Source organism: Anabrus simplex, chromosome 6 (genome assembly GCF_040414725.1).
Source record: "Anabrus simplex isolate iqAnaSimp1 chromosome 6, ASM4041472v1, whole genome shotgun sequence".
In the NCBI taxonomy this organism is placed as follows: domain Eukaryota; kingdom Metazoa; phylum Arthropoda; class Insecta; order Orthoptera; family Tettigoniidae; genus Anabrus; species Anabrus simplex.
Window position 1 is genome coordinate 303,973,995 of NC_090270.1, and position 24,408 is coordinate 303,998,402.

The 24,408-nt window shown below is 37.7% G+C and overlaps 1 protein-coding gene across 1 annotated transcript in view; it reads right to left on the reverse strand.

Annotated features, from left to right (window-relative positions):
* The window catches only part of LOC136876500 (tetratricopeptide repeat protein 39C), a 130,738-nt gene that overhangs the window by 35,955 nt on the left and 70,375 nt on the right, over nt 1-24,408 (reverse strand). The window contains exon 7 of the mRNA XM_067150513.2: nt 12,573-12,741. Within this exon, the coding sequence (XP_067006614.2) occupies nt 12,573-12,741 (169 nt within the window). The remainder of the gene's footprint in view (nt 1-12,572; nt 12,742-24,408) is intronic.

Below are 24,408 nucleotides of genomic sequence, written 5' to 3' on the forward strand. Positions count from 1 at the left end.
TCTGAGGCTCAAGATATCCGTACATCACATGTAGCTTGTCCTGTCTGTTGATTTGGATTAGTTGAATTTCTTGTGGATCTGACATATATTAGATTCACATTCTGTTATGCTGTAGATGATATTGCACCAACTGATCATTCCATTCTTGGGTGCGGCATTGGAGATCAAGCTTATTTTTGCCAGCTAGCACGCTAACATCAGTGGAAAGAACAGTCCAGGGTAATAGCCACTGTAGGTCTGCTGTAACAATGTCCATCACAAGATTGAACAGAAGTGATAATAGGTACTGACTGAAATGCAGAAATTATCAGAGGCTCCTGCAGGGAGTTGGATGTAGCTTTTAGCTCCAAAAAATAGATGCACCTAACTGACAGGATAGTCAACGTTGTCATCGTGCTAGCCAAGTCAGGTCATGTGGTCAGCAACTGAGAGCAACCTTGATGTCCAGGAAAGGAAGAAAAAGGGCATGTTCTTCTTGCAGTGTTTATTAAGTATAACACGTGCATCAGTTGCGGTGCAGCTTTTCTAAAATTCACCTTGGTCTCACAAGTCCATTTCTCAAGAATGTTTTGAAAGACCTGCATTGTATAGCTCAGAAGTAGGATTGGATGGTAACTAGCACACATAGCAAGACTTGGCTTGTATTTATTGGTTACAGTGCTGTGTTGTCTCCACTTTGTCAACCCTTCTTTAAATATTAGGTTGTAGAGTGAAGTTAATCAGCTTGCTACATCCCATCACTGAGAGCAGAACAGCTCTGCTGCATGGTCATCTGAACCAGTGGCTTTAAATGACTCCACATGTTTAAAGAAGTTTTGACTTCGGTGATGCTGATTTGTTCAGTGGGTACTCTGACAGCATTGATGTTTAATGGGAAGGGGAATTCCTCAATCAAGTTCTCAAAAATGGTCCTCCAGTGCTCTCATATTTTCTTCTAATCGACCCATAAATTGTTCATTTTATCACTGAAGCCATAGAAACATTGAATTTTTCATAAAGTTCTGTGTACTGAGTGACTTTTGTTGAGATATCAGTTTTCTTTCTCTCTATATACTGTATATGCTTTTTTGAAGGCATTCCAACAAGTTTTTTTTTTTTTTGCTTTACGTCGCACCGACACAGATAGATCTTATGGCGACGATGGGATAGGAAAGGCCTAGAAGTGGGAAGGAAGCGGCCGTGGCCTTAATTAAGGTACAGCCCCAGCATTTGCCTAGTGTGAAAATGGGCAATCACGGAAAACCATCTTCAGGGCTACCGACAGTGGGGCTCGAACCCACTATCTCCCAGATGCAAGCTCATGGCTGCGCGACTCTAACCGCACGGCCAACTCGCCCGGTAACAAGACATTTTGTCATTGAGAAACTTATGATGCAATCTTCATTCAAAGGCTTACATCATTTTTCGTGCATACAGTATCTTTCACATTGTTGTTCAAAAACCACAATCTTTCTCAATCCATCATTGTCCTGTATTGATTGTTCAAAGAATGGCACGTGTGGCTTAGTAGGAGCCGCTTTTGCTTTCATACAGCCTTTCTTCATATGTGGTTGAGCATTCATGCCATGACATAAGCTGCTTTCTTTTCAAAGTGTCATCATTTGGCTCTTGCTGGTCCTGTTCATGGTTCATTTTTTGGTGAAAAGAATGTTGTAAAACTAGGACTATCAGAAAATACAACTTGGTTGATATGAGAGGTATGGGAAGTTTTTAAGAAGTAATTATGATTAGTAGAAAATCGTAAATAAAAAGGTGAACAGCTTATGGGATGGGTTTAAAGCAATTACTGAGGTGTGTGAAAACAGGTATGTAACTTACCTTTAAAGGTGGTAAGAAATGCAAAAATCCCATTTTACTATAACAAAGAAATAAAGATTAAGAAGGAGGTGCAGATTAGAAAAAAATAGATTTAGGAATGGTTGTGGTAGTAAGGAGATATTGAAGGAACTTACTAGGAAATTGAATTTAGCAAAAAAGTCAGGTGAATTTTAGAGCCGACCCCATGGAGTAGGGGTAGCATGCCTGCCCCTTATCTCGAGGCCCCAGCTTCAATTCCTGGCCATGTATGGGATTTTTACCTGGATCTGAGGGCTGATTTGAGGTCCACTCAGCCTATGTGAGTACAATTGAGGAGCTATCTGATGTGAGATAGCAGCCCTGGTCTAGAAAGCCAAGAATAACGGCTGACAGGATTCATCAAGCTGACCACACAACACTTCGTAATCTGTGGGCCTTTGGGCTGAGCAGTGATCGCTTGATAAGCCATTGGGTTTCAGGGCTGTTGCACCATGAATGAATTTTATATAAATTTTAGGTAAAAAAAGAAGGGTATGTACCAGGTGTATGCATAAGTCTTTTCCAGTTTCACTAAGAGATGGCGGCAGTGAACAGTACGCAGCATATGAATTTGACACATATGTCAGTTTGTTTGTCTGACATTAACCTACCACCACAGGTTGAGTCCGCCAAACACTAGTCGTCGTTTGTGCCTGAAAAAGAACATTTGCGGCATGCATTGCTTTTCTTATTTAATCAAAAGAGAAAGGCTGTGGAAAGTCATCGTTTGCTGGTAGGAACATATGGTGAATATGTTCCATCGATTAGAACATGAAGGACATGGTTTCGACAATTTAAACGTGGTGATTTCAATGTGAAAGACAGCGCACACTCTGGTAGACCACGAAAGTGAGAAGACGAGCAATTGCAGGTGTTACTGGATGATGACCAAACTCAAACTCAACAGCGATTGGCACAAGCATTAAATGTGTCACAAGAAACAATCAGCAGACGTTTACGAGCATTGGAGAAGATCAGTAAACTCAGTAAATGGGTTCCACACGATTTGAATGAACGGCAAATGGAAATTCGCAGAGTCACTTGTAAACGCCACAAAATAAAATAATTTCTGTACCGAATTGTGACAGGCAATGAAAAATGGATTTATTTTGGAAACCCGAAGCAGAGAAAATTGTGGCTGTCACCTGGTGAAGCCAGTCCTTCAACACCAAGGCCAAATCGCTTCGGCAAGAAGACCATGCTTTGTGTCTGGTGGGACCAGAACATTACTGTGTAGTATGAACTCTTGAAGCCTGGCGAAACAGTTAATGCACAACGCTATCACCAACAAATTATTAATTTAAATCACACATTAATCGAAAGACGACCGGAATGGGCCACAAGCTACATAACAATGCACCATCTCACACAGCAAAACCAGTGAAGGATACCTTGAAATCGCTTGGATGGGGCATCCTTCCGCATCCGTCGTACTGCCCCGGCCTGGCGCCATCTGACTATCACCTCTTCGCATCAATTGGGCATGCGCTCGTAGAGCAGCACTTCAGCAATTTCAAGGAATTTGGAAAATGGCTTGACAAATGGTTTGCCGCAAAAGACAAGCAGTTTTGCTGGCCTGGTACTCATAACTTACCTAAAAGATGGGCGAAGTGTGTAGAAGCCGGTGGTCAATATTTTGAATAAACAAAAAAATGAATTTCCCTTGAAAATTATGTGTTTTCTTTATCACAAAAACTGGCAAAAAGTTATGCATATACCTTGTATAGGTACATTACGGCAGAAACAGGTGCAAGGAAGGACATTTCAGGGATGATTAATCATCAAAGAGAGTGTATACATGGGGACTTATAGATTGCAAGTTGTCCACTTCATGACCATATCGATGAGTATAATCAACAAGTATAATTAAAGAACCACCTAATTGATACTTTATTTTATTTTGTTATTTTTACTTTATTTTGTTGCGTTGGGCAAAATTAAATATACATTATCACTCACAGAACATGTTTCGACCACTTAGTGGTCATCATCAGCTGTATAAGGAAAAATTAGATGAAAAATATTGGACAATAAGCACAAGCATTAATCTTTAGAAGGCGGAAGTACTCAGTCAGCAGTACATAAAGATAAGCTCATCGGACAAAAAAATTAGTCACCCTAGTGCGCATGCACAGATGGATCGTTAAGTCTGTAGAGCTAGTGCAGCATACAAGTTCCATGCTCAACTGCACATGCACTGCCTCTACGTGAGCATAAGGCAGTAGTGATCAGTGAGACAATGATGTTTCAAGCAAACCGTGCACGTCAACATGGGTAGATGTAAGGAAGTGACAAGGGTGGCGAATAGGGGCAATCGCATTTGGCTGTGCCCATAACATTACATTGCGTGAAGTTGCTGGATTTGTTGGTGTTTCGCAGCAGACTGGTCAACGTGTCTACAAGCAGTGGTGTACTACACATGGCCACGAAACACGTCAGAATTATGGTCAGAAAAAGATCCTGACTGAGAGGGACTGGAGACGTGTTTCATGGTTTGTCAATCCAAATCGCTTCCAAACTCGACAGGAATAGTGCAGTTAGTGAGCAAGAGAACTGTGCGACAGGAACTGCATGCAATGAACATTTAGAATCGGTCACCTCGCAAGATGCCATTGCTCACACAGGCACATAAAGCTGTGTATCTTCAATGGGCTGGAAATTATCAAACATGGACAGTAGTTGACTGGCGGAACATAATGTGGTTTGACAAATCATGTTTTTACCTGTATTCCAATGATGCATGTTGTCGAGTGCACTGAAGGCCAAATGAAGCATTTCATCCTTGATGTGTGCAGGTTCAAGCTGGAGGTGGGTCTGTGATGTTTTGGAGGTGTTTTTCATATCATGGATTGGGCCCACTTACTGAGGTGACCACTAACATGAACCAACATGTTCATTTAAACATTCTGGATGATCAGGTGTTGCCTTTCAGACAACGTCTGCATGATGAGTATTATATTGATATCCCCACCCTATTACATCTCGAGTGGCCTGCAAAATCACTTGACTTGAACCCCATTGAAAATCTATGGAACATGGTGGAACAGTGGGTAAAACGCTGACATCAGCATCCCCGCAATTTGGTGGAATTGCACAATGAAATCCTCAGCGAGTGACTTAACCTGGATGCGACGTAACTGCACAACCTTGTGGACTCACTTCCTAACTGAATCCAGGTGGTTATCAAGCCCAGAGATGGAGTTGCACAGAATGATTTCTCCAGGGGTGACTACTTTTTTGTCTGGTGAGCTTAGTTGGATAAAAGGAAAATATCCAGGTAGAGAAGGTTACAAATACTGGAAAAAAATGAAACTTACCTATGGCAATAGAGTTATTTACAAAAGATTCGAAAGTTGAAAGTTATGAAAGCAGCTGGGATTGATAAGATTTCTGGGGATTACAAAAGGCAATGGGCTGAGTTATAGTGCCATATCTGAAATATTTATTTGATTACTGTTTGCGTGAAGGAGCTGTACCAAATGAATGGAGAGTTGATGTAGGAGCACCAGTGTACAAGTGATAAAAGTGAAGCACATAATTACAGGCCAGTAACCTTGACATGTATAGTACATAAGCTCTGGGGAAAAGCATTCGGTTTTTTTTATTATATTAGACGTGTTTGTGAAATAACTAACTGGTTTGATAGAAGGTAATTTAGGTTTCGGTCCAGTGAGGCTCAAATTGTAAGATTCCAGCAAGATATAGCAGATACTTTAGATTCAGGAAGACTGAGCAGGTGGCTGCAAGGTTTGGGTCATGTAGCTATCAGCTTGTATTCAGGAGATAGTGGGTTGAACCCCACTATCGGCAGCCCTGGAGATGATATAGATGTTGATTCCCATAGGGAACTTAAAATATTTGTCCTGAATGAGTAAATTTATAATACCAATATAATGGTCCGTTATTGGACATTATAAATTTTCCAGGTAACTCATTCTTGGTTGCCTGCGTTTCGCCCTCGTGTGCTAAGTTGGGCTCGTCAGTTGGGACTCAGCACACCTCCAAAGACGCAAGGCTAGTGCATAGGGTGGAGGCCACTGCATAGGCTACTTGAAGCCACCAGCAGTGCCAAAGCACTATGAGAGCTAAGTCTCATGTCCAAAAATTGATGCCTGCCTGGCCATCAGATGATATAGATGTTGATTCCCATAGGGAACTTAAAATATTTGTTCTGAATGAGTAAATTTATAATACCAATATAATGGTCCATTATTGGACATACCAATATAATGATCTGTTATTGGACATTATAAATTTACTTAGGTTCCAGAACGGGTAAAAAAAAAAGTAAATAAATAAATGCAATGTAAATATTAATCTTATACTAGTTGTATAGTATCATTTGAAGTAAATCCACATACTGTATATCAGTTGACTATATTTGTAAGTAGTACAGGAGATATTATAAGTAGAATTTTGTAAACAATATAAATTTATTAAGGATGAGGTGTGTGTTTAATAGAAAACATTGTTAGCGTAAATTGTATAATACTGTATTATAGGAAAATTTTCTTCTCTTGTTAATTTAATATTTGGTGCTTGACAATAATGTATTATAGTGTACCATTTGCCACCGAGGTAGACACCTCATTTGCAAATAAAGAGATTTTGATTTGATTTGATTTGATTTGATTTGATTTGATTTGATTTGATTTGATTTGATTTGATTTGATTTGATTTGATTTGATTTGATTTGATTTGATTTGATTTGATTTGATTTGATTTGATTTGATTTGATTTGATTTGATTTGATGGCCAGACAAGCATCAATTTTTGGACATGAGACATAGCTCTCATAGTGCATTGGCACTGCTGGTGTCTTCAAGTAGCCTATGCAGTGGCCTCCACGGTATGCACTAGCCTTGCGTCTTGGGAGGTGTGCTAAGTCCCAACTGACGAGCCCAACTTAGCACACGAGGGCGAAACGCAGGCAACCAAGAATGAGTTACCTAGAAAATTTATAATGTCCAATAACGGACCATTATATTGGTATTATTAGCCCTGGAGATTCCGTGGTTTTCCATTTTCACGCCACGCTGTACCCTGACTAGGGCCATGGTCACTTCCTTTCCACTCCCAGCCCTTTCCTATCCCTTCATCACTATAATACCTATCTCTGCTTGTGCGACATAAAGCAAAATTGTGAAAAAAAATGTATAAAACTTAAAAATCAGCAGGTCAAATAGACTATACTGCTTTTGTCGTATCCAAGGCTTTGGTTAGCTCTCTCTTACTAATCTAGCAGACGTGTGCCGCCATTACAGTCTAGTTGCTGGAGTGAGATGGATCGCTGGCGTGCTTGGTGTCTCCTGCAGGACCAAGTGCCAGTCCACATTGCGGATTATGGATAAATTATCTGCGTGAGAGGGCTCCCTCTTGCCCTCACAGCATCTTTACTTCAATCCTATTGGAAACGTCCCCAGACGGTATGGATTTTTTTAAAACTCTTGGATAATTGTGTCGACGTGAGTATTGGGAACTGACGCTAACGCATCTCTGCAAGCATCTGAAAACATATAAGTTATTCATGTTCTTAAGTGAAATGAATCTTCTGCACTTCCTCTATGAGTTTGGGAAAACTATTATTCGGACTTTAAGCGTTTTTGGTCTCCTAAATTGGTTCCATCTTCCTGTCTCGGCTTTAAACTTGGTTGATCGTGTTTTTAAACATATTCGGGTTTCCTTATAAACTAAGTTAAATATATAGATATCTATAATAGGTAATCGTGTTCTGTATGCATATTTCTGCTTATCATTTTACAATTACTTCGGGTGAAAGTAAGTTATTATCAATTACGTCGAATGCATAATGTGTAAGGCTAGTGATTTTTTTTTTTTCTCTCGGGGACTGTTGACGAGTTTGTGGGAATTCATTAAATTTGTATGACTTGGCCCTTGCTCTTGTAAATTTTTGGAGCATGTTATTTGGCATTTAACATTTCCTGTGAACTTTTCTCTATCCTGAGTGGGATATATCTATTCCCCCCCCCCCCCCGTTTGGTACTTGAGGTAGTACGTTTTTCGTTGATGGTAACTTGTGCAATTTGTGTCTGATTCCCTTGGAGAGAACTCCGTGATTAATGGTGTCATTATGTTGTGTAACTGAAGTAAATTCTAAAGGATAAGTTACAAGGAACTTTTCAGAACAAAAAAAATCTTGATTTATCCAGTTTCACTGAGATTTCAGGTTTCTGGAATAATTAGCTTGTTTAATTATTAATTAATTATTTTCTTCTTTGGTTGGTCGACCACATTAGGAATTTTAATCCTTCCAATTTGTCATTCAACTTATTTTAAATATAGAGTATTAGTTTAATTTTATTGGTGGACGTTTTCTCTGTTATGGCATTTAATTTAATTTTTTTTCATTAAAATAAAGGTATTATATTTTTCTTATCAAGGTAAGACATGCTGTTCTTTATTTAATTTTAGTACTTTAATAACTGGTACAGTTGTTCTTAATCCACGGTTTTAATTGAGACACCTCTCCACTAGTTCTGGTAAGTTCTTCCTTGTTTATTTTATGGTGGTGTTTTACAGTGTCTGTTCTCGCTTTCCGTTTTTTTGATGAACTAGTTAATTTGTGGTAACTACTAGTTCTCCTTTTTTTTTTTACTGTCGTTAACGTATAGTTGTGTTTAACTTTGTTAATGTGACAAGTATTAAAATTAAGTGATTGTTTACTTAGCATTTATTTCTAATGAGTTCACAACTGCTATCGATCATGTTATTTACGTATTTGTTACGAAAAGATGTTCGCTTCTTTCTTTCTTTCTTTCTCTCTTTCTTTCTTTCTTTATGAAACAGCAGTTGACGGGTATTACTAATCGACTCTGACATTGCCTTTGAATGTCGACGAGAGAGCTCAGAACTGCACTTAGCAAGAAAACGATACCAAAGGTCGCATTTTGTGGCAATCACTTCAGCTTTCTTATTCAAACAGTGTCAGCGAACCTATACCATGAAAACATATCTCAAGCGCCAGTAAAAAGTGATAACCTTCGGATGCTATAAATTTACATGATAACAGCCTTAACCCAACGCAAGATAATATAAACTAACCTCTGATATCAATGATGCACTCTGCCATATCTTGAGGTGTAACCCGTTCTTACTTAATTGCAGTATTTAGCATTAAAATTAAGCGATAATTTACTTCAGCCTTTAGTTTTAACGAGTTAACAACTGCTATTGGACATGTTGTTTACACACTTATTACGAAAACATGTTCTCCCCTTTCATTTCCACTCTTCTTTACGGAACAGCAGTCGACGGGTATTACTAATCGACTCCGACATCGCCTTTGAATGCTGACGAGAGAGCCTGCTAGTGCACATAGCGAAGAAACAATACCGAAGATGATCCATCGCATGCAGTATAATGGCTGGGTGCATAAATATCAGTACCGGAAAAAATCACGCACGCTTAATCGCTCGTAATAACGGATGCGTCAGTGATAAGGCTCTCGCTGTAACCGAAGGATAATATACAGTTTAGCATAGGAATTTTGAAGAGACAGAAAAAAATTTGATATTATAACAGTGTTCTTGTTATATGCCGTACTCACTATAGCAGACTTCTACTGTATTAAGAGGGGATCCACAAGGCAGTGTTATTTTATATTATGTTTTCTTATGTATATGAATGGTATGAATAAAGAATTGGAATCACAGATAAGTCCCTTTGCAGATGATGATACACTGTCTAGAGTAGTAAATAAGTTACAGGATTGTACGCTACTGCAAAAGGACTTCGACAGTGTTGCGAGATGTACAGCAAACAATGGTACGATGGTAAACGGGATGGAAAATAAGGTTGTAAATTTCATCAAGATCGTCGCTGGAAGACCTATCTGTGTCGGTGCGACGTAAAACAATAACAAAAAAAATTTTTAAATTATGGTTCCAGTGTGTGGGACCCACACCAGGATTACTTGATACAGGAATTGGAAGAGATTCAAAGGAAAGCAACACGATTTGTTCCAGGTGATTTCCAACAAAAGAGCCATGTTAAGAAAATGTTGCAAATTTCGAAACTGGGAAGACTTCGGACTGCTCATCTAAGCAGTATATTCTGAGCTGCCATTGGAGAAATGGCATGGAATGACATTAGTAGACAATAACCTTGTGTGGAGCTTTAAATGTAGAAAAGATCATAATATGAAGATAAAGTTGGAATTCAAGAGGAAAAATATTTGTTTAAAGGATAAGGAATTAAGGATTGGATTAATTTATCAAGGGGAATGTTTGAAAAATTTCCAAGTTCTTTGAAATCATTTAAGAAAAACTAGGTAAACAAATAATGGAGAATTTGCCACCTGGGCGACAGTACTAAATGCAGATGATTGACTGATTGATTGATTGATTGATTGATTGATTGATTGATTGATAATATTAATGACATCAAATTCTCCCTATACCTCTAAGCTTTTTTGTATTCTATCTCATAACAAAAATAGGCTCTACTCTGATCTTCCCTTTCTGAAACCATATTGTTCTTCTTGTAGCTGCATTTCCACTTTCCTCTAATTCTTCCTAGGATTCTCTCATTAGTTTGGCCACATGGAAGTTAACTGACACTCCTCTCTATTGTAATTATTACATAATTTGTTACAAACTTCAAAAATAATCCATATTTCCTCCTTGATCAACAGCTAAATATTGAATTTCATTGGCTTATAACATTTACCATGCTTTGTATACAAAATGTCTCATACAATTGAACATTTTTTTTCACAAATGCGATCATGTGTTTATTAGCTTATTTCGTTTTCAAAGACTGAAATAGTCCTTATTTAATGTAATTTTTTACCTACAGATTCTAAAAATCCTTATTTAATGTATTTTTTCCCCTACAGGTTCTAAAAAACAAACATATTTTTAAAATTTGTTTATCGTTTAAATCCATTGTTGATGCAGTTACATTTGACTCACCACCAAACACTCATAGCTCTTCAAGCTCCTGCCATTCATGCCTGTGTCAGATTATCTATCCATATCCTGTGAGTTGACAACCTGACATTAAAGTCCATTCATGCATTTATTTTGAATCAAGTCCAAAAGTCTTTGTAGCCCTGTCCATCTGCACATCAAAGAGTACTTGTAGATCACATATTGCCATATATTTCATTAGCCTTGAAAGGCTGAGCTTCTTTCTTAATAATGTCTGTGAATCTAACATTCTGGGTGCAGTTTGGGTACAAAAGCTGAACTAGTTTAGACATTTGTATGGACTTACATTCCACAGAAACTACACAACAAATGCTTATTTGAAGTGCACCACATCAAAATATGAACACTTTAGAACCATTCAATGAATTTACATATAAAGAATGGGATATCACTCCTCACAATTTGATCTGATCCAATAGCATCATGCAGTAACCTCATCAAAGTGACCATGAAAACAAAGAAGGCATCCTTTATCTTGGAAGTGACGCATAATTCTCTCTTTCTCGCTACCTCTCGAACTATGGGATGAATATATCTAGAACTGAGATGCACTGGGTACCCGTTACAGAAATGGAGTGAGCCACACAGTCATTAACTCTAACCTTAGTGCTGGGTGGTGGTAAATAACTCAACTTCCTAGAGACATCAAGAAAATTTGGAAGGAGAAGCCCCTCCAGATGAGGTTAAAGTCCCTCAGTGATGGAAAATGATACTGAATTTCAGCATACAGCATCTATTATCCAGGGAAGGGCAGCTGCATAGGATATCAATCTCCTGGTTAACAACAGTCTCTCTCTTCTGTAGCATTTATCCTGACAAATGGGGTTCATTGTCTTGATACAATTTCACTGCTTGGCCTGATCTTGGACATCTTGAGGGTCGAGGCCTACATCCTTCCTGTCTCCCAGAATGTTATCCATTTATCACTTTGGAAGTCTCCCTCTTGGCCAGTGGAGTCCTATGTCTAGTCGGAGTACTGCTATTATTACACAAGTATCATTACTATTCATGATATGACCATTCCACCAGAGTCAAGCCTCCCTCATCTTTTGTATGATTAGGACTATATCAAGATTTCTTCATCTTAACTTCTAACTTGGTCAAATCAAGTCAATCCTGTTGTCCATCACAGCATTCTGATCTCTGTAATATGAAAGATGGTCAAAGGAAGACATTCTATTCCACAGAGAACTACAAACTTTATCACTGTCTTATAAACATTTGCCTTCAGGTATTCTGGCATCTTCTTATCACAGAGTTACTTATTCAAAATATGATTGTCCTTGGACGAGGCAACATTAGTGTTTGTTTATCGCTATGGTTAGAGGACAGCAAAGTGAGCAGAGGGCACATTGGTGGACTGATAACATTAATCACTATTAACAGGACAAGATGAATTTTAGAGAATAATTTGTAACTTGCACTAAATACTACACTAAATTACACTATGCCAAATTACATAAAAATGAACAAATGAACAATAAAATATAAATTAACAGAATGTTAAGAGAAATAGGAACCACTGAATCACCAAGGCAATAGTTCCTGGCGTGGCCAAGTGCAATTGTATTTCAAACACACAATACCTGTATCCACCTTGACCATGCTGTACTTGCTCTCAGCCTGGTATCACAGGTAGCATCATTACCTGATGTAGTCTTCTGTAAGTTAACCTGACACCTGGTAGTATGTGGCAACCTAGCCTTAATATTAGTCCATAATGAATGAAAATCACTACAAATATAATGCCTTATTCTTGTTCACATGAAAGAGAATAAAACTAACCTTTAATCTTTCCACGCGACCTCGAAAAAAAAGAAAAAGAGCAGACTGTCCAAAATCTTCCTGCGATTCTGTGATCAACTGCTGAGCTGCTTCCACTCCTGCTCGAACATTTGAGCCATCCAGAGCGAAAAATGGACGGACGATAGTGTGATACCACAAAAGGGCGAGTCTAAAATAAACAACCATATGAACACTTACGAACTAAACTGTATAAAGGCAAGGCATGAAGATGCTAAAAGGTTAGCCCAAAATAAGGCTCACTTGGAAGAGAATCATCGTAATGACAAACCAGTCATAAGATTGAAAACACAATGATGAAGTGGATTATCTGCGAAAGGTGTGCATGGAGGAACTCCAGTGGAAGGGTAGCTTGGCATTAGCTGACATGTTGAGTGAAGGGGAGTCAACTCTCATTTTACAATGGTAATACTAAATGCATGCATGTTTCTTATATGCAGTCTACTAAGGAAACTGAAATGAAAAATAATGTGCTCACTGTGCTTATTTATGATTAACAAGTTCATACAACACTCACTTGAGCTATTACGAGATTATTCCAAGAGGTGATCGAGTTCCATTACTATAATACATGAACTGGTTAATAAATTTCATGCCTATCTAAGATAAGAAGTGAAGAAGATGACATGCAAAGCTCCTAGCATATGGACTAAGCGAGTTGGCTGAATGGTTTAGGCCATGCAGCTGTTGGCCTGGATTCAGGAGATGGCGACTTTGAACCCAAATGTCGGCAAACCTGATGAAGGTTTCCTGTCGTTTCCCATTTTCACATCATGCAAATAATGGAATTCTGAAAAACCTAATCCATTCCACGGGTAACCCCTTCTTAACCAAATGACAGAATAAGGATCACAGTTAACAGTGAGAGAATAATAAGCTCAGTTTTCATTTAGGAAGGAATTAAAGCGTGATAAGTATGTGAAAATAATTTATTATTATTAATGAAAATGTGCACAAAGTGCAAAATACAAAAACTATATTACAGGGTCAGCCAACTGGCTGGCGTGTGATGTAAGAGGGCCCGTGTGACGTCGGAGTGCCCATGTGACGTATGAGCGCAGAAGGTAGGGAGATGCTTTCGTAGAGTGAGACAAAGAGACAGCCTCGCTTTTGTAGTAAACACGTGCAATGCCATATGTGGTGGTGGTGGTAGTGGTACAGTTCAGTACGTAAGTATGGATGAACTGGGCACATCACAGTGCGACAAGCTACCTACCCCTCCGATCTTTTTATCTTTATGGGAAGATCTATATTTATTTGTTGAAAATGATAGGAATGCTACAGCTAAATGTTTAGTTTGTAGAAAAGAGCTACAGTATGTAAAAAGATATAATTTACAACGCCACTACAGTTTGTGTCATGCTGCAGATTATGATCGATATCAAGGCGAGGAAAGGGTACGTGTAATTACAGAACTAAAAGGTAAATTAAATAACACTGTTGCGCATTTGATCAGTGCGTCAGCAGATCAACTGAGTTATAAAATTTCATATTTAATTGCAAAGAAACTTAAACCTTTCAGTGATGCTGAATTCGTAAAGGAATGTTTAATTCTAGCAGGTGAGGAGTTTTGTCCAAATATCACTGAAGAGTTTGAAGCTACCAGCTTGTCCGCGCACACAGTGTTGAGAAGAATTCAAGACCTATCTGATGATGTCTACCTACAATTATTAGAACTGACAAAAAGCTTCCGGGCATACTCCTTAGCAATTGACGAGAGCACAGATATTTCTGACACGGCCCAACTAGCCATTTTCATACGAGGGGTTGACGAAAATCTTACACTTTGGGAGAAACTACTGGATTTAGTGCCTATGAAGAATACCACGAAAGGCATCGACATTTTCAACTGCATTGTAAGTGTTGTTGAAAATGCTTCCTTGCCATGGAACAAACCAGTTTCAATAGCAACAGATGGTGCATCTTCTATGGTAGGACGCAATTCTGGAGTAGATGGGATCATAATCCAAAAAATGAAGACTCTCAATATAGCTCACACACTTGTTCCAATTCACTGTATCATACATTTAGAAAATCTATGTACGAAAAGCGTTGAACTGAACAATGTAATGACCGCAGTGGTAAGAATTATTAACCTCATAGGATCAAGGGCCTTATGTCATTGGCAATTCAAGGAATTCCTAGCAGAAAGTGATAGTGAACTTGGTGATTTGCCTTATCGTTGTGTTGTTCGCTGGCTTAGTCGAGGCAAAGTACTCGATGCGTTTTTTCAACTACGACAAGATATAGCTACATTTATGGAGCAACAAAATGTGCCAGTCCCCGAACTACAAGATCACAGGTGGATTTGTGACCTCGCATTTCTTGCAGAATTAACAGGTCATTTGAACATTCTGAATGTTTCTCTCCAGGGAAAGGGTTTAATAATTACAGAAATGTTTGATAGAGTGAAATCCTTCAAATTAAAATTGTGTCTGTGGGAGCGTCAGTTCATAAACAGAACTATTCCACATTTTCAAAAACTGCTTATGGTGTCTGAATGTGCTACAGCTGAGGATATTGATAGGTATGTCAAAATCATAAAAAACCTATATTTGGAATTTGATTCTAGATTTAACAATTTGGAGTGTCTGGAAACTGAATTTCAACTTCTAACCACGCCATGTCCAACTCGTTGGCCGAATGGTCAGAGTACTGGCCTTCGGTTCAGAGGGTCCCGGGTTCGATTCCCGGCCAGGTCGGATATTTTAACCTTAATTGGTTAATTCCAATGGCCCGGGGGCTGGGTGTTTGTGATGTCCCAAACATCCCTGCAACTCACACACCACACATAACACTATCCTCCACCACAATAACACGCAGTTACCTATACATGGCAGATGCCGCCCACCCTCATCGGAGGGTCTGCCTTACAAGGGCTGCAATCGGCTAGTAATAACCAGTTAAAATTGTAATAATTGATAAAGAGATTCAACCTATTCAATACAAAAGAATAAGAAATGTAGTGAATTACATTCCCATTTAATAATTGGTAGAAATGGTACCAGTTTCGACCCTAGTCCAGGTCATCATCAGCCAATTAAGACAAAAAACAATGCATAGGATCAGTAGAAGAGGCGATATAAAAATGAAATGGGAGTAGACACTGTAAAACTTAGAAGAAGTAAAATGCAAATCACTCAAAAGAATACAGTGCGCAATTCTCTGAGCGATAGCATAGGCAAAGTCCCACAATGTTTACGAATAGGGGAGAACGGTTAAATGAGCCAGTTTTTAAATACTGTCAGGCATGAAGTCACATCACAATCGAACATGTACGAAGATCCATAATCGTGCAGGAGTTGAAGATGAGTAGATCCATTGAAGCAACTTGCCAGCTCCCGGTGATCAGCGCGACGCATTCAATATCAGGCACTGTGGTTTCAAATGCCCAAAGTAAAATGGAGAATAGCTTGACAATCCAGTAATTTTCCTTGGTCGCGGGAAAGTAAGTATATAGATAAATATAATACAATTCAATATAATTGAATAAGTAATTGTGCTCCTATAGAATTCTTAGAACAGTTGATGTGACTTCATGCCTGACAGTATTTAAAAACTGGCTCATTTAACCGTTCTCCGCTATTCGTAAACGTTGTGGGACTTTGCCTATGCTACCGCTCAGAGAATTGCGCACTGTTTTCTTTTGAGTGATTTGCATTTTACTTCTTCTAAGTTTTACAGTGTCTACCCCCATTTCATTTTTATATCGCCTCTTCTACTGATCCTATGCATTGTTTTTCGTCTTAATCGGCTGATGATGACCTGGACTATGGTCGAAACCGGTACCATTTCTACCAATTATTAAATGGGAATGTAATTCACTACATTTCTTATTCTTTTGTACTGAATAGGTTGAATCTCTCTATCAATTATTTCAATTTTAACTGTAATATTCTTCAATACGGAACAATGAAATTTTTAACTTTAAATAGTAATAGCCACACGAAATTATTATTTACCACGCCATATTCAGTTGCAGATAACATTGATCCAGACCTACAATTAGAGTTAATAGATTTACAGTGTAATAGAGAACTAAGAGATAAATTTGTAAATAAAAAGGATTTGTGTGACTTTTATAGACATTTTTCACAAAAAGGGTTTCCCCGATTGCATAGGTTTGCAGCAAGAATGTTGAGTATTTTTGGTTCTACGTATGCCTGTGAAAGACTCTTTTTTATTTTAAAAACAACTAAACCAAAACAGAGAAGCCAGTTATCGGATCACAATTTGAAGTGTGCTCTTAAACTCAGTGTTTCTCAAATATTGAAATATTGAAAAAAAAAAAAAAAAAAAGACTACAAAAATCAAGGAAACCTACGAGTGGCAACTGAGTATCAATATCATGAGGTAAAACGTATGTTTTGAGTTTACAGATTACTCTTTGTACTATTTTTGTTGTAAAACTGTACTGTTTCTTACTATTGGCACTCCTTTTACAGTGCATGATATTGTAATTCACAGCAATTTTTTGTTCAATATTGGTTCCGAACGCACTGACAGAAAAAAAAATTTTAGTTTGTATATGTAAAAATAAAGTTGCTTTATAACTCTTAAGTTACGTTACAATAAAATATGTAGAGAGAAATATGTACTACACATACCGCATTGTACCTGTAGCCCTTGGGCCTCCCCCTATGAATGATGTGTTTCCCCTTGCCCCTCTAGCCTTCACTTCTCAGTTACAGTACTAAGTACTTCGTTTCGCTGCCCGAGCAGAGTGTGTGACGTGTTACCTGACATCACACGTACATGCAGTTGGCTGACCCTGCTATATTGCATTACTCTAGTCCTAATTTTGTTATTGACTATCTTTTACTGCAGATATTTGCATGATATCTTTCACAGTGTTCATTGCACAATTCATACATACAATTTTCATTTGGGTGATGAAATCTCTTTATTTTGGCACAACTTGTGATGAAAACCATGTTTGGATATCTAATATTTAACACAGCTGCTTACCATCAAGCATTCTTCTTCACTCGTGCTTTTAGAAGACTACAGATTTATCTCTTCACACGAGAGTTACAACAGTCTAACCATTTTTATATTATTATAAACCCCACTTGATCTAAGCAGCAGAAACGTCTCTTTACTAATTTTATAAAATTGTGTTTAAACTCCACTTGGAGTTATTAACTACATTCCTCATCATTATCCTGACACTTGAACTGTTCAAAACCCAATAATTTTATCTAACACCCTCAACCATCCCAAGGCCCCCACTTTACTTGTTTCAACATAACAATTTTTTGTAAACTTCACTTGAAGTGAGCAACGGTAATGTCTCTTTACTAGCTTTAATATGTACTAATACTCCATTTGGAATTATCAACTACATACCTTTTCTTTTATAATTATTCTAACGCCCTCAACCTCCACAGGGCGCCACTTTACAAGTTTTAACGTAACAATTTACGTTCTTATAAAATTACCAGTATACAATTTGTTACCAATTTTTAAACAAGGACATTCAAGAAAGTGCATAAATTTATGACTATTTGTATTTAAGACTTTATTAAGGCTTCATTTTAAGAATATCATAACTATTGTTAACCATTTTCTCACCATTTGAAGCGCATTTCCAACATCATCCTCACATTCATATGTAATTTAAATACAATCAGGTACCTGATTAATTACCTTCAGATTGAGATTAAGGCTGAAGATGCCCTTAATTAAAGGGCGAAACATGTCCCTATAATTTTATTCAAGATTTGATTTCTTAATCAAAATCTCTATTTGTGTATTGAATAGGTGGAATAAATAAATTTTAATATTTATTTAACATGAGAATTATAACATGTAACATTATTGCATGTCAAAGCTCGTAATTTTCTGTTTTTAATGAAGTAGCTGTGAGGTAATTCTCCTCTGTAATGTAATAGTTAGTGCTATTATAGTGCTGTCCTCAGAGGATCAGATTCAATTCCCGGTTCTGTGAGAGATTTAAGACTGACAGGAAGTATGTGGTTGAAAAAGTACATACAGTTCACCCCCATTGGAATTTTACCTGAAAAGAGCTGTACTAGCTCGGGGAATGCAAGGATATGAATTTACCTAAACTGTGTATGTTCCATCAGGATTCTGTAAGAGCACACACAGCCAATATTTCTTAGTTAGGCAATTCACAAAGTGTCTGATGACAGAATTTTCACTAACAATATATGACCTCCTTGATCCTATAACCTGATCTCTTGTGACATTTATCTCAGGTAAATATTAACCCTTTAGGGTCCTCTGTTGGACTACTGCTCCTACTCTGTTGCTACTGAAAATTATATCATCAAACATTTTGTGAATTGCCTACTGAGAAATATTGGCTGTTTGAGCTCCCACAGGATAGTTCACATCCTATGTGAGACCTCATCATCTGTGGATACTTCCAGAAGGCTGGGTAGTATTTATGTCAGACCTGGTCCGAACCAACTTTAAGATCAGATTTCTCATAAAATTGCACAAAAATGGCAGATGTGCTTTACCTTGTATGCAGTGTAACTATTCCTCAGTACAGTGCTGACATCTACATTTTATATGTATTATTTTACAAGTGCTATATCAGGAAATAATATTTAAATTCTTCACCATTATGACAGCATGCATACCAATGATATTTACGAGCAGTTAAGTGGTGGTGATTCCGATGGTGATTTTTCATCTGAATGGGAGACTACACAACAGGGATGCCCAAGAGGACAAGAAAGCAAAGGATTATGTCATATGCTCAGACAGGTAAGTGAAGGATAATAGAAGGAAGATGTCTATGGAACCTGTCCAAGGAACCCATGATTACATTCCAACAAGTGCTTTCACACAATGAAAAATTTTCACGAGTGTTGCTGACTGACAATATAACATTTTGCACAGATTATTTTCAAAGTGTTAATTGAATTTAAAAAAAACTTTACTTTTTCCCCATAATTTTGCCTGATTTTAAATTGGACCTGCAGAGGATGCAAGTGGGAATATAGCTGGACTCTAAAAAGGGTTAAAGGATAAAATGTATATGACAAATCCATGCTCCTTGTACAAACAGAAGAATAAACATCCATCAAGAGATGAATTCAGTTTTTCAGAAGAACTAATTAGCATACTGAATAATTACTTTAACAGATGCCAGAAATATGTAGAAAATGAAAGCAGGCATTTACGGCATTTCCTGATACGACTTTAAAAGTGTATATAAATAGTATTTTATCAGATAGTCATTGCAGTGTCATGAATTCAACAGCAAAATCATACTGTCGGCCAGCAAGGAACATTCACTCTGTGGTTCATGCACTCACCACAAAGCACATGTTTCACAAATAATCCATTCATCTTATTTAAAGCAAAAATGTAGGTAACATCTCAAACATGTAAATACAGTATTTGTTGCCACTGTGATGTGAGATCTTTCATTTCAAACATCCTATATGTATTGGACAGGATTCAAACATAACTGCCTTAGTTCCTCATAAACCTAATACCATTAGGATTAGAAAAAATTTTAAAAAAATTAATTGAGACGAGATAGAATTTATCGGAGAGAGGTACACCGTACAGATTATGAAAGTAATACCATATACTTAACTATTATATTACTCATTCTACCCAGAGTGACCTTCCTTTATAAATACATTAAAGATAGAAAGCTAGGAAGGAGTAAAGGAAAAATATAACAAAAGGTCACAGACATCTTGTGTTTATCAGGCTTTTTCCATACTTGCCATCCTACTTCACGAAGCTGGGAAGCATAAACAAGGTCACAGAAAGCTAAGAAGAAAGAGATCTAAGGGAAATGAAATGGAGTATGGCTTTTAGGGCCGGGAGTGTCCGAGGACATGTTCGGCTCGCCAGGTGCAGGTCTTTTGATTTGACACCCGTGGGCGACCTGCGCGTCGTGTTGAGGATGAAATGATGATGAAGACGACACCCAGCCCCCATGCCAGAGAAATTCCCTGCTGGGAATCGAACCCAGGACCCCTGTGACCAAAGGCCAGCACGCTAACCATTTAGCCATGGAGCCAGACAGATCTAAGGGAACTGGGTTTGATAAGGAGTGAAACCATCCATAATGACAGTAAAGTAAGATAATGGAGAGTTTGTGCATTTATATACTTTTTTCTCCCTTCTGTCACTCCTATTCACAATGATTTGTTATTGTGTTTTTCAATTACATTGTCTCCATACCCTTTTCTTTATAGCTTTCTCTCTTTGATCCCTACATGCACACACTTTCCCCATTAATAACAAAGCAACAAACAAAAACACACACTCTCTCACTGCTGTTGGATATACCTTAAGTGTATGTAATACTTGTCTAATCACTCTTTACATGTGATGAATTTCTAGTCAAATCATCACCGGTATTAAGGAAGACTGTAAAATTATAATAAATATTTTAAACCATCTTCCATGTAAAATTGACCTTTTATTGTATAATGGAAAAATTATTCCTTTATTTTATTCAAATGCACGTACTGTTTTTTAAGTGCATGTCTTATTTCCTGTATCTGCTGAAGATAACCTTAACACAGGCTGAAACATGTCTTTTATACATCATGTTTTACAAGCCATTTAATTTAAGTGTTGTATATTTTATTACATTGAATAGGAGGTCAAATATATGTAAATTCTTGTTAAGAATTTTTAACTAATCAGTCTTTACCGCTAGTGAGCGAGTCCGCCAATGTTTCTTGACACATATTGCGCAAATTCAGGAGCAGCTTGTGAAGCAAAAAGGCAAACATATACTGTACACTCACTTCAAAGTAGTATTAGCAATTATTAGCAAGCTGAGAATGCAGAATACAGATTGCATGCAATTATAACACAGTTACAAATATTATAATCTATTTAAATATTTATCAACATTCAGACACACACTTTAGTAATCCATTAACTTACAACATCTGAAGTAGAATATTCAGCATCAAGATCTTCATCTGCCATGTCTGTCAAACTACCATCAAAGTCACTTTATAAAATTTAGAGCCCATGTCCTTTGTTATCCATTTCCCACAAGACAGATGGACTGGATTTATTTTTTATACCTGTTTTTCAGATATATTTCTGTTATCATATGTTCCCATTTCATTCTTCAGATAGTTTCTAAATTTTATTTATTCATAAATTAGTTTCAACAGACTTAAGAACCTAACAGTTATAAACTGACTGAGTCAAAACTGAAAAGAAATGGCTTCAAATATGACAACAATATTTTTTAAATTTATTTTTTATAATTTGCTTTACACTGCACCGACATAGTTAGGTCTTATGGCAATGATAGGATAGGGATGAGCTAGGAGTGGGAAGGAAGCGGCTGTGGCCTTAATTAAGGTACAGCAATTAGCCTGGTGTGAAAACGAGAAACCATGGAAAACAAACTTCAGGGCTGACAACAACAAAATAAAGACAGGCCTAATTGAAGACACTACCCACTCGCCTCTTCAAGTGACAATCTGGAAAGCAGAAAACCACAAACAATGGTGGCTGCTGGTGAACTCTACTGAATAGAAAAGTAAACATGAGATCACAATACTCAGCCACGTTATCCAACTGAGGAGGTTCTTTACTGATCTCCAAAATATGTCCATTTTCCTTGAAAGTGGTACCTTTCCTTTATCAGCGCTGAGGAGTTTGTGTGAAGTAGGAATTTCTTTCTGTACTTCAGAATATTCCAAGAATGTTCCGCAAACAACACTTATCAAAATGGTGAAAGTTCTGTCTTTTCACACGTGGTCGATGTTTATCAGCATTTGGGATACAATTTCCATCCATCTATTCTTTTTCACATTGCCTAGCAATGTTATGCACTGACTTCTCACTTCTACCAAGAGCCTTTATTTCCACAGCTTTCTGTACTGGAATGTTGTAATGCTGGGATCTTCTTTTCTCCTTACAAAATTTTAGAACATTGTACTGTATATGATCTTTCTTTGAACGAAAACAATACACCATACCTTATGAACAAAGGGCACCCAGGTCAGAAAGAATGAAAATGTTTCAGAAGAAAAAAAGGAAGCTGAAAGCCAAATCTCTATCTAATACAATGAGGACTTAACTGTGTATGGACTGATTCAAATGCTTCAATGTTTGCATCAAATATGTAAATAAATATTATCTTTCTACTCTTAAAACAGATCACTTTGTGTGATATCTTTGTAGGTAAGTAAAGTAAACTCGTGTCCTCAAACCGATGTGGTGCAACTCTTTTCAGGCATAACCCCCAATGGAGGTGAGCTGGGTGTACCACTTTAACCACTTACCAGCCTCCTGCCATTTTTAAATCTCTGGCAGTATCAGGAATCAAACCCACGCCCCCAGAGGACGGCAGCTAATAGTTGTTGCAATCACAATGCCTGTATGACAAGTTATTTCCTGAAAGAAGAAAACCTGACATCCAATACGTTCTGGAATCTTGAACAACGATGTTCAACTGGGACACTTGAAAAGAAGCCTCCTATTAGAGGTAGGTATTCCTATAATCATAATCATCATCATCATCATCATCCGAAACCATCTCCAGTTTCCCGGGTGTGGTATATGAGCCTCCTCCATCTCATCCTGGCCTTGTACCATTCTTCCTCCACCAACTTGTCCCAATCATGACCTCTCAGCAATACATCGCTCTTAACTAAATTTATCCATTTCCTTCGTGGCCTTCCCACAGGTCGTCTTCCTTCTACCTTTCTGTCAAATTCCTTCCTTGCAGTTCTGTTTACTGGCATCCTCTTCATATGACCAAACCACTTCAGTCTTGATATCTGAATCTTATTGAGGAGAGAATCATCTATTCCTACTTCTTCTCTAATTTTCTCATTCCTACTCTTGTCTTTCCTGGTTTTCTGGATCATAGTGCATAGGAATTTCATTTCAGCTGCCTGAAGTTTGGAATTATCTCTATTGGTCAGTGTTGTGGTTTCGAGACTGTATGTAAGAATTGGTGTATAATGTCATTTTTGTTTTCATGGGTATTTGCTCATCCCACAGCAGGTGTCTTACCTGGTGGTAAAATTGTGTTGCCTTATTGATTCGATTGTTCACCTCATGTTTTGCTAGGTTGTCATTTGATATAACGCTACCCAAGTATTTGAAAACTGGAACGCTGTCCAGTTGAGCTTCATTTAACATGACTATTGGTTCTGCTCCTTCCCCATACACTTTCATCACCACCGTCTTGGTCTTGCTGATGTTTAAACCATATTTCTTGAACTCCTCATTCCAGCTTTGTATTCTCTCTCCCAATTCCTCTTCTGAGTCACTCCAGATCGCAACATCATCTGCAAATGTGAAGGCTTTGATATCTCCATGTTCTTTCCTTTTAATAGATTTCATTACTACATCCATTACAATAATAAATAGAAGTGGTGACAATGAGCTGCCCTGCTGCACTCCTCTCTTTGTTTCAAACCAGTCCGACAAACCATATATTACTTGAATACAGCTTCTGTTCCCACTATACAACATTTTCACTTTGTCTATGAGGCTGTCTCGCACTTGAAGTTATTTCATGCATTGCCAAATTCTTTCCCTTGGTACACTATCGTATGCTTTCTCGATGTCCAAAATTATTAGAAATAAAGGCTTGTTCTTCTCCCAGTATTTTTCCATTAGCATCCTAATTGCAAATATAAGGTCTGTAGTTGACCTTCCTGGTCTGAAACCATACTGCTCTTCTTCCAAAATTGGTTCAACAATATCTCTGATTCTGGTCTCTATTATTTTTTCCAATATTTTCAGGACATGAGACAGTAGTGTGATACCACGGTAATTAGTACATTTTCGTCGGCTTCCTTTCTTGAACAGAGATACAATGATGCCCATCTTC